Source organism: Geotrypetes seraphini, chromosome 7, assembly GCF_902459505.1.
Source record: "Geotrypetes seraphini chromosome 7, aGeoSer1.1, whole genome shotgun sequence".
Classification (NCBI taxonomy): domain Eukaryota; kingdom Metazoa; phylum Chordata; class Amphibia; order Gymnophiona; family Dermophiidae; genus Geotrypetes; species Geotrypetes seraphini.
This window is the reverse complement of record NC_047090.1, coordinates 163,795,256-163,807,295: the sequence shown is the minus strand read 5'-3', so window position 1 is coordinate 163,807,295 and position 12,040 is coordinate 163,795,256. Positions and strand designations below refer to the sequence as shown.

The 12,040-nt window shown below is 45.1% G+C and overlaps 1 protein-coding gene across 1 annotated transcript in view; it reads right to left on the bottom strand.

Annotated features, from left to right (window-relative positions):
- Positions 1-6,202: 6,202 nt before the first annotated feature.
- SLC25A29 (solute carrier family 25 member 29) overlaps positions 6,203-12,040 on the bottom strand; it is a 54,883-nt gene continuing 49,045 nt past the window's right edge. The window contains exon 4 of the mRNA XM_033952723.1: positions 6,203-8,881. Within this exon, the coding sequence (XP_033808614.1) occupies positions 8,138-8,881 (744 nt within the window). The 3' untranslated portion in view covers positions 6,203-8,137. The remainder of the gene's footprint in view (positions 8,882-12,040) is intronic.

The window sequence follows — 12,040 nt, the reverse complement described above, 5'->3', positions numbered from 1 at the left end:
CCCACGTAATCAGCGAGGAAGGAACCGGATATCCTCTACACCTGAGGGTTTGGGGCATGGTTGCTAGCTCCTAAACCAGAGGTCTGTCCTGCTGGAGAGACAGGAGAGTTGGAAGGAACAGAGGCAGTTGCAAAGCTCAGGGCTGGGAGTTCTGCAGGGCTGTTCTGTGCCTGAATGCATGGAACTTGTTGAGGCTGGAGCAGAGCTACCTTCAGACCCTTTGGAAGAATCCCAAACCATGGAACTGGATCCTGAGCTGGAGCCACTCACTGAGACACCTACCGGGGTTCAGCCCATGGAAATCTGCTAGTCCAAGGCAAGTGTTTAAAACTATGAATGTGGATTACAAATATCTGGGTTTTTGCTGGATGGACTATTTTTGCAGTTTAACTCTCCTCCCTTGTAACCAAAAAACAACCAACCAACCAATACTGTTGTAACTTCACTGGAAATGTCCAGTTAGCTCTTTTGTAATCCGCCTTGAACTGCAAGGTATAGGTGGAATAGAAGTCCCTAATGTAATGTTTAACTGTTTTGTAGCTAAGGTAGTGGGGTTTGCCCCACGTTCATGTGGAGGGATCGAGGGCCAAATCTTGGCAAATTTCCAACACGTGGAGCACACCACCTTGCCCAGCACTGCTGCGGCTGGAGGAATCAGTGCTGGGGCACTGATTCATGAACAAGTCTTCCTGAGGAAAGTGAGGACTTATGTGGGGACTATTTTTGATTTGTAGTGAAACCTTATTGACTGGAACTCTTGCTTACATAAAGAATCAATTTTTGCTTGAAGCATAAGGTTTCTGGTTTTGGGTTTAAAACCTTTAATTAAAAGTGTTTGTACCGCAATAGGACTATTAAGTTTACCCAAACCTGATGTTCGGGGGACTCAACTATTTGTGGCTAAATCCTGACAGAGTTTATGTTTGGGTTTTGTTTTGAGGGCTGGTTTAAGGAACATAAGAGTAAAACAACAGTTTGATTTTTGTTCTGAAGAATAAATCCAGTCCGGGTTTTGATTTTTACCTACCTGATTCACTTATGTTTTCTTCCACTGAACCTGCCTTTCTTTTCCTTGTGTCGCCCGCAGCGGCACACAAGAGTATTTTCCTTGTCCCAGCGGCTCGGGACCCATTGCCTTGAGCTCGCTGGTGACAGTGCAGATGCTCAAGGCCCAGCAAAGAAGAGGAGGCAGATCTTCGGGCACCAGCACCAACGAACCGGACATGCCGGTGCCGGTGGCCAGATGGAAGTAAGAAGCCTGTTTAGGTGGGTCTGGGGGATTTCAGATCGTGGGGGGGAGGGGGGTGATGCAAGTGGGGGGGTGCTGGATCGCAGGGGGGGGGGGGCGCTGCTCGCAGAGCAACATCACAGCAGAGAGCATGTTTGAGTATACAATATGGCAAACATCACAGTAAAAAAATATTAGCATCTGGGCTGCCTGTGCATGCTCCTTCTCTATTTAAGTCACAGATTTAAAAACAACAACCCCCAAACAACAAACCAGAACCATTTTTGCAAGTTGCAGTTGCAGCTTGGCAGAGCATTTCCCCTACTTTTGTCGCCATCTGTTGCCTAGGAGAACAACTGCATCATCTGGACTCTTCTCGGTGAAATCCTTCCCCCCCCAAAAAAAAAAAAAAATAGGAGCTGTGAAGATGTTTAGTGTGATTTAAAATTAGCCAGCATCACAATCGACACAATTAATGCAATAAAAAGTCAAATCCAATTTTTGGAAAACTTTAATTCCCCTTCCTTCAGTTTATATACAATAAATGAACACAAGCATTTACATCAGATTGACAGTAACATGTCCAACAGCAGCAGTGGAAGATAAAAATGGTAACAATGTTACTGTTATATCTTACAACATCACAAAGGAAATGTGCCATGTCTTCACAGAAATATTGCACCTGTCCCTACAGTGAGAAAAGCATAATTTCAAAAATCTGTTTAATCAAAAAACTTGTTAAATAAATCCCAGATGTGTCTTTGTTCCAATTTTAGATTTTGAAATGACCTGAAGGTCCCATCCTTGCAGGAATTTTGTCAGAAGGCATAATGTGAGATAATTAAATACAGCCTTGTTTTTGAAAGGCTTTAAGGCTCTCAGTACAGCAGGGGTGCCAAAATCCCACCTCGAGGGCAGCAATCCAGTCGGGTTTTCAGGATGTCCCTAATGAATATGCATGAGATCCATTAGCATACAATGAAAACAGTGCATGCAAATAGATCTCATGCATATTCATTGGGGAAATCCTGAAAACCCGACTGGATTGCGGCCCTCGAGGAGGGATTTTGACACCCCTGCAGTACAGATACAAGATTACTATACATATTTTAGTTGGTTAATGAAGAGTTTGGTGGTGGGCTGGGCACAAGGCATTGACCTTTTTTGGGCTAGGGTACCATGAACCCTCATTTAGAGAACAGGGGTTTTCAATCCAGGCCTTGGGTCACTTCCAGCCACAGGTTTTCAAGATAGCCTGGTGACTATAGATGAGAGAAATTTGCACACAAACCCATCATGCAAATTCAAGCCTGAAAACTTGACTGGACAGATGTATCCTGAAGACTAGATTGAGAACCAGTTTATCCCCTCTCTGCCCAAATTTGGTGTCAGGTCAAAAGCACGCCGGGACAAAGGCACGAGCAGACAACTGAGCGTAGCACGGAGGCGCGCGCCGAAGAAAAAGACTGTTTTTAGGGGCTACGATGGGGGGTGTGGGGGGAAGAACCCCCCCACTTTACTTAATACAGATCACGCCGCGTTGTGGGGGGTTTGGGGGGTTGTAACCCCCCCATTTTACTGAAAACTTAACTTTTTCCCTGTTTTTAGGGAAAAAGTTACGTTTTCACTAAAATGTGGGGGGTTACAACCCCCCAACCCCCCCCCACCAACGCCGCCGCAATATATATTAAGTAAAGTGGGGGGGGGGCTCCCCAACAAAAACCCCCGTCGCAGCCCCTAAAAACAGTCTTTTTCTTCTGCATGCGCCTCCATCTTGCGCTCAGTTGTCGGCGCGCACCTTTGTCTTCCGCGTTACTGTCTATGAACCCCAAATTCAGCCCCAGTCAATGCAGTAACACTGACTCTGACCCTAAGCAGTGGAGACAGCTATAAACCCTGCACCTGGAGTAGCCTTGGCTAACCTAGGAGCTGATCCAGGAATCAAATGTAGGTTCTCTGTTTGCTAGAATAGAACACTGCCACTGAGTTACCAGGCTGATCCAGAACCACCTTAACATATTCTAATTGGCATTAAAACCACAAGTGTGGTTTACAATCCTGAATATTTCTCTCAGACTTTTAAACATGAGTTACACCAGACACTCAGATCAAGACTGAACAAAGAATTGCTGTGTTAGTCCAATAAAAAGGTTATTGCCTACTGTGTGTATGAGTCTTATTTCTATAATAGTCATATTGCCTATCTGTGACCAGCTTTCCTGAGTTATCCTGGCTTCCTCAAAGGGAGTGGAGAAATGGTGGCCAGCTATTTGTTGATCCTTCTTTCTACAGAACAACTGTATATCAACATTATTAAAAGTGAAATATTTATGCATATATATGTATTTCAGAAACCTCAGAAAGTCTATTTTTCTTCTGTTGTATCACTGTTTTATCTACACACTAAAGGCTTTACCAAGTGCTACGACAGCACCAAGAGAGCAGGTGGTTGACCAGACTACCTTGTATTGGAATATAATTACCTAAACTTCTTAAGAGGAGTCAAAGTCGAATACAGTATTAGTTAATACTTTGCTTGCTCAAAGGCAGATGGACGCAAAACAAATTAATTTTCACTTTGGCTTCTAGTAATCCTCCTGTCTACAATTTATGGCGAAAAGCCTTTTTTTTTTTTAATGTAAAAAAATATATAATATAAATACATTGAAACATTTTGACTACTCCCTAAATTCTGAGTCTTCGCTCCATGTCCTTGAGGGCTACCAATCTCTCAGGTTTTCAGGATATCCTCAATGAATCTACATGAGAGAGTTTTTGCGTTCATTGGAGGTACAGTCAATTCTCACTATTCGCTGGGGTTAGGTTCTTAGAAAACCCCGTGAATATGGCACCATTGATCCTGTGGGACAATGGGGGTTAGAGGTTCCTATGTGAGGCTGTTCACTGTACACTTTTGTTAACTTAACACTTTAAACACATCATTTCACATACCCTTCTTGTACAGCCCAATTTACTTATATTGTTCATTTCATAAATATGTTATACACTAGTTTTTCTTTGTAATAGTACAGGGTTTTTTTTTTTGGTGTAACAATACTCATGCACAGCTCTATAGAAAAGTTTCGTCCTCATGGCAACACCCTTTCATTTGCACAATGCTTGAATGCCATTATTAATTACAAAGCTGCAGGTTGAAAAGGTGACGGCGAAAGCTAGAAGGATGCTAGGGTGCATAGGGAGAGGTATGGCCATTAGGAAAAAGGAATTATTGATGCCCCTGTCTAAGACTCTGGTGAGACCTCATTTAGAATATTGTGTACAATTCTGGAGGCCGCACCTTCAAAAAGATATAGAAAGGATGGAGTCGGTCCAGAGGAAGGCTACTAAAATGGTTGGTGGTCTTCGTCATGAGGCGTATGGGGACAGACTTAAAGATCTCAATCTGTATACTTTGGAGGAAAGGCGGGAGAGGGGAGATACGATAAGAGACGTTTAAATACCTTTGTAATGTAAATGTGCATGAGTCGAGTCTCTTTCATTTGAAAGGAAATTGCAATGAGAGGGCATAGGATGAAGTTAAGAGGTGAGAGGTTCCGGAATAATCTAAGGAAATACTTTTGTACAGAAAGGGTGGTAGATGCGTGGAACAATCTCCTGGAGGAGGTGGTGGAGACAAAGACTGAGTCTGAATTCAAGAGGGCCTGGGATAGGCATGTGGGATCTCTCGAAGAGAGAAAGAGATAATGGTTACTGTGGATGGGCAACTCTATGACCTCACAATGCAGGTGCAAAGAGCCTTAGCCTATAGGAAGAGGGGATGCAAATGTTAAGAGCCTTAGCCAATAGGGAGAGGAGGAGATAATGGTTACTGTGGATGGGCCTTTATCTGCCATCATGTTTCTATGTTTCTATAGAAATGGTCAACAAACATGTGCTAACACAACAAGAGCTGTGAGAACAAAGAAGCCGTCTCTCCTTGCTGGAGCCTTATCTGTGATACTGTGTGGTTGTCATCTCAAAATGTTTTGCCTGGGCGCATGGCCGTTCATGGCGCAAAATGAGTTACGCTTTGTTTTGCGTGAATGAGAGAACCCACAAATAGTGAGTATTGACTGTAGTAGGCATGCAACTCGCTGTTGGAGAAGTAGCCTATTGGTTAGTACAGTGGCCTGAGATCCTGGGGAACTGGGTTTGATTCCTACTGCAACACCTTGTGACTCTGGATGAGTTGCTTAGCCCTTCCTTGCCTCAGGTACAAAATAAGTCCTGTACCTGTAGATAACATGTAAACTGCTATGATTGTAACCACAGAAAGGCAGTGTATCAAGTCCCACTCCCTTTCCCTTTATACAACGCCTAGGGGGCATGTAATGAACTCCTCTAAGCAATAAATTTAAAACAAGTCAGGGGAAAATATTGCTTCACTCAAAATATAAAGAATATGGTGAAAGAAGTTAGCCTAGCAGGGTTTAAAAAAAAATGTTTCGATAATTTCCTAAAAGAAAAGACCATAAGCCATTATAAAGGGATTGGGGCTGCTTAAGCCACTATTCCTAGGATAAGCAGCATACAATCAGTTGTACTCTTTCGGGATCTCGCCTGGTACTTGTGACTACTGCAAATAGGATACTAAGGCTGATGGATGCTCTTATGAAAACCTGACCTGTTGGTGGCCCTCAGCACTGGGAGTGAAGACCAAGGTCCTAAACCATTCAGCATAGGAGGAAAAAACAACCACACCGAGGGCCAGATTCTGTAAACCGCCTAAATCGGCAGCCACCTACAAAAACAGCCTTGGCCACGTTTCAATCGTGCTTAGGCGCTGTTTAAAGATTCGTGGCTAATGGCGCCCACCACAAAACTTAGGCCAGGATTATACTGGTCTGCCTTGCCGATGCTTAAAGTTCTTTTCTGAATCGCGCCTAATGGTACCTGAGGTCATCTCTGCCCCTAACCGCGCCTACTTTGATCTTAGGCAACTCCTTAGACACAAATATGACACCTACCTTTGTAGGTGTCTACTGGCGCCTTTTTTTTTTTTTTTTTTTACGGTGTGGTCAATTACTGCACCAATTAAAGCAATAAAGTTAAGCAGCAGGAGGACGCCTATCGCCAACCATCACGGCACTGTTTCTAGAATTCAAGCCCTGAACTGCAAAACCTGTTTAAGTACTTTGGTTTCCTTTTTATAAGAAATAAAGGGTCGATATTCAAGAGGGTTTAACAGGTCAGGAGAGGTTCCTGCCCAGTTAAACCCCATTGAGCTGGCTGTGCCCAAATATTCAGTGGCACTTAACCGAACAGTGCCACTGACGATCCCCTTCCGACTGCCAGAGCGGGTTACGGGTGGTCTGTGGGAGGAGCAGGGGCAGAGCCAGCTCTTAACCTGTTAGCAGTGATATTCACTCCATTCACCGGTTAAGCGAGTAGAAAGCTGAAAGGCTGTGTGCAGATTTAACTGGTCTCAGCAGCAGCCGGTGCCCGATGAACTTCCAGGTTGCCACAATAATCTGGATCTTCAACGCTAGAGGCTGGATGTACCTAGGCATTAAATATCTGAGGTTAGCTCAGCCCACGGTTGCGTATGGTTTGCACGCTGCATACCACCGCAACCTGAATACAGACCCCCTAAGTCATTGACCAATGCTTTGCTTCTCAGCCCCCCTCCTAGAGGCATACTTAGCCAGTCAGATTTTCAGGATTACCATAATGAATTATACATTTGCATACAATGTGCTTCCATTATATGCAGCTGCCTCTCAAAAATATTTATTATGGTAATCCTGAAAACCCGGTAGGCTACGTGTGGCCTCTAAGAAGACGTTATGAGGCACTGCAGCAAGTGACCATAAAAAAATAAATTATATATATATATATATATATATATATACGGTATAGCGAGTGGGGCACAAGGTGGCCAACACTGAATTGGTGGGATTTTATCATGTAGCCAATAGTGGCTAAAAACTAATTCTGAACAAAAACTTGTGTTCTGCTCAAAAGAGTTCTTTGTTTTCAGTAAGTCACATATCAGCAACCATCAAGCTTTTTACCTACAAAATGAACTGTGCAAACATCCTTTAGACCAGGGGTGTCAAAGTCCCTCCTCGAAGGCCGCAATCCAGTCGGGTTTTCAGGATTTCCCCAATGGATATGCATGAGATCTATTTGCATGCACGGCTTTCATTGTATGCTAATAGATCTCATGCATATTCATTGGGGAAATCCTGAAAACCCGACTGGATGGCGGCCCAGGACTTTGACACCCCTGCTTTAGACTAAAGTTCAGAGGTTGGGAAATGAAAATTTAATTACTAAGACCCGTATAAGCAGAGGATTCCAGAGCTAACGATCTCACATTATGGGCAGACGACAACATATTTTCAGTCTGTCTTAAGGGGAAATTTTATAACCGGCACTGGTAGCTGCCCTACCGGTGCCTAAGTTAATTGACAAACTCCCGTTTAGAAACAGTGAAACCCCCCCCACCCCCCTCCCCGCCTACTGGCGCCTAAATAAAAGACACCAGAATCGCACCTCCATAGGCGCTTTCCAGTGCCTACCACCGCTATGGGGTGGCTAAGACCAGAACGCGCCCAGGTAGGCACAATTCACGGCATAAGATTAGGCACCTGAGACGTAGACCCGGAAAACCCTGGCCTACGTTTCCAGCGCCCATCTTGCCTAGAGGCGCGTTTCTGCACACGGTGCAGTCACGTGACTGACGTGATCCGTGGCCACTTTATAGGCAGCAGCCAAAATCAGCACCATATACAGAATTCGGACATTAATGTACTTTTTTTTTTTTTTTTTTTAAACCAGCTAAAACATTACACATTGATTGTATGTACATTGTTTCTACAGATCAAACGTTCATAAAATAAAGATTTCAGGTCCAGATATGCACCCGTGCTGAAAACCGTTTTATCGACAGAAGAATCTCTAACTTCACAGACCTGAAGGCTGCTGGATTACTGGGCCTGCCTCACATTCACTCATGGGCTCCCCGGCCCTCATATACATAAGGAAGAGCGTAACAGTAGCAAAGGTAGCAGCATTGACTGGGAATGCGCGAAGAAGAGTCGACGTGAGACCTCTCGAAAAAACTCTCCAGCCTTCAACCTCGTAACTCTTCCTTACACAGTCCAGGATTCCATTGTATTGGTTGACTCCCCCAATGCCATCAGCCTGAAGCCGGGACTTGATCACATCCATAGGGTACGTCGACAGCCATGACACTATACCTGAGGTACCACCCGCCAAAAGCAGCTTGGGAATGACATAGCTGTCGTCAGGCTCACACCCTAGATATCTAGTGAGGTAATCGTACGTCAGGAAGTAAAATCCAAAGCTTGGCGTCTCCCTGAAAAACGTGGCCACAATGCCTCTGTTGATGCCTCTCAGTCCCTCCTTTTGGTGAATTTTAATCAAGCAGTCCAGGGAATTCTTGTACGTTTTAGACTTGGACTTGTACTCGCCTGTCCCTTGCAGCTGCATTCTTGTTTTGGCGAGTTCCATTGGGCAGCAGATCACACACTGGATGGCACCCGCCGCAGACCCAGCGAGGAACTGATTTAGGGGGGTGTCATTCTGAAGCAATCGTATTGTATTTCCTTGGACACCAAACACGAGTGCGTTGATGAAAGTCAGTCCCATCATGGGGGACCCGACCCCTTTATATAGTCCTAAAGTCTAAAGAAAATAGAGAGGGGGAGAAAAAAACCAACAACAAAGAAGCAATGAGTCTAAACAACATTCTAAAAAGTAATAAGAGCTCATTTCTCTAGAATTAAAAAAAAAACCCTGATGGTCCAATATTTAGCAGGACCTTCCATGCAGATAAATACCACTATCTAGATAATGCTGCTGAAAATTACTGGAAGGCTATCTAGATAAAGTTAGGACAGCAAAATGGCTGTCCTAATTAACCAGCTAGACCAGGGGTAGGCAATTCCGGTCCTTGAGAGCCGGAGCCAGGTCAGGTTTTCAGGATATCCACAATAAATATGCACAAGATAGATTTGTATCTCAAGGAGGCAGTGCATGCAAATCCATCTCATACATATTCATGGTGGAGATCCTGAAAATCTGGCCTGGCTCTGGCTCTCAAGGACCAGAATTACCTACCCCAAACAGTGCTAACTGGATAACGCCAGAGCTGACCATTCTATTTGGACATTCAATGCCAGGCACTATGTGGATACTGAAGGTGAATATCTAGATTTGTTTCAGCTGAAGCAGACCATTCTGGCTGAATAGAAACCCAAGGACATTTACAGCAAATGTACAAATGATAAACAGAGAACAGTCAAAATACTAAAATCACAACATTCACTTTCTTTGATAGAGCAGCCTGAAAGCTCAACCAAAATCAACTGGACTCTGCGTTTAATTTAATAACCACAGGTAAGGAGTATGCTGAAGAATTTTTATTTATTTTTGGTCACAGTTTAGAGCACATGTGTCAAACACAAGGCCCACCTGACCATTTTATGTGGCCCTCGGTGACTGTGCACCTTACACTAGACCATGAGTGTCCATCCTGCAAGGGCGATGCAGCGCTTTGCTAATTGCCACCCCCGGGTGTTTACCTTCTGGCCTCCTCCTCACTGCCGAAGTCATTTCTGTACACAAAGCTGCAGGCAGCGGCTCCTCGGGCATCCTGCGGCTCACCCGGAATCTTTCCCTCTGATGTTGCAATGTCAGAGAGAAGGCTTCTGGCTAAGGCGTGGGACATGCGTAGGAGCCGCCGCCTGCAGCTTTGTGCACAGAAACAACTGCGGCAGTGAGGAGCTGGTCAGAAGGTAAACACCCACTAGAGGGAGGCAAGTACTTGAGGCACACAATGGAGGGAGGGACAGGAGCATGTTGGGACTCGAGAAGGAGGGAGCACAAACTTCAGACAAATGATGGAAGGAAGGAAGGAGGGAGCATGAACTTGGGATAAAGAATGAAGAAAAGGAGGGAGAGGGGACCATGAGCCATAGGATGGAAGAATGGAGAGAGTGAGGGAAAGAGATGCTGAGGTGAGGGAGGGACTAGAAAGGGAGAATTGGGGGTCTGAGAAAGTTGGTGCACCTGGAGAGATGAAGAAAAAGGAGAATTGCTGGGCAGAGAGAGAGAGGGAGGGAGAGAGAATTATTGGACATGGTGGTGGGAGAGGAGTGAGGTAGAGATGCATGGGGAAGAGAAAGATGTCAGACCACTGGAAAGGAAAGGAGAGAGAGAGAAAGAGAGATGCCAGACCACGGAATGGAAGGGAAGGAGGGCAGAGAGAGATGCCAGACTGCAGGGAGGAGATATGCCAGGCCGCAGAAAGGAGAGGTGAAAGGGAGGGAAGAGGGAGGGAAGGAGAGAGATTTCAGGCTATGGGAAGGAGAAGAGAAAGATGCCAGACCATATAAGGGGGAAGGGGGAAGACAGAGTTCTCTATGGGAGAGAGATGAGATGATGCACAAGGGTGGAGGAGAAGGGGAGACAGAGGGAGGAGATGGTGCACAGCAATGGGTGTGGCAGGGAAGAGAAGAAGAAATGCTTCTTATGGATAGATGGGAATAGGGGAGAAGAAAGAGGGAGGAGATGGTACACATGGATAGATGGGAAGGGAAGACATGGAAAAGTAGATAGATTTTGAGAAGAAACAGAAAAATGGAAAAAAGTTGAATATTAAAAGTTAATGCTAAAGATGGATGTATATTATATATAAATGTAGACTGACTCCTATATGGTAATAAAGCTATAGTTTTTGGAGAATGATCAAATGTTTGTTATACGCTCAGAAATATGAAACTCCGATGGGTAGTGACAACACCCCCTTGGAAAGAGTTCACCATTCAGTCATTGTGTTTTGATCTCTGAGACTAGATATTTTATTTTAACTGTATCATAATTCTTAAATTTATTTTTATATTTTCTTTTGTTTTTTCTTCTTTTTTATATGTTACATGATTCACTCAAAAAATAATCACTCCCCATGGGAGTTTCATATCTCTGAGCGTATAACAAAAATTTGATCATTCTCTAGAGACTATTGGGGTTCATAATAAAAAAAAAAAAACATCTAAAAAGTGGCCTAGATGGGTACTTGGACGATCAAAAAGCCTGATCGTCCAAGTACCCATAATCAAAGCTGGTTTTAGACATATGTAAAACCAGCTTAGGCCTTTCCCCAGCCTCTAAACGCATAGAGCGAAAAGAGGTATTTTTAGAGGAGGGAAAAGGGCGGGAAGTGGGTGGGAGGTGGGCCACCCTAGACATAGGCTAACAGCAAGTATAACCAAAAGTTTAGGCAGATCGTCTAGTTGGTACTTATACATTTTGCCTTAGACCAAGTCAAAACAGGTATAAGTGCTGAAAAAGGGGCCGCTGATCTTATCGCTGCAGCTCAGCGGCCACAGCAACCTGCCTACCACCTATTGAAACTATCACTGCAGGAGAGATGGCTCATCTGTCCTGCCGCGATGGTGATCGCCCACCCCCCTCCGAACCGCGGCACTTCGGGGTGAGCATCGTGGCAGGGCACCTCTCCTGCCGGCGATCCTCACCCCGAAGTGCCGTGGTTCGGAGGGGGGTGGGCGATCACCATCGCAGCAGGAGAGATGAGCCATCTTTCCTGCAGTGATAAGCCCTCCCTCGTGACTCGATCAGGGCAGGAGAGAGGCAAGCCCTCCTACCCGGCGACACCCCGAACCCCCGACTATGATCGGGGCAAGAGGGAGCCCAAGCCCTCCTGCCCTCAACACATCCCCCTCCCACGATCGCCCCCCCAAACCCCCGATCGGCCTGACCCGCGAGACCCCCCCCCGCTGACCCCCTCGATCCCCCCACCCCCAATCCCCCGTATCTTAAAAT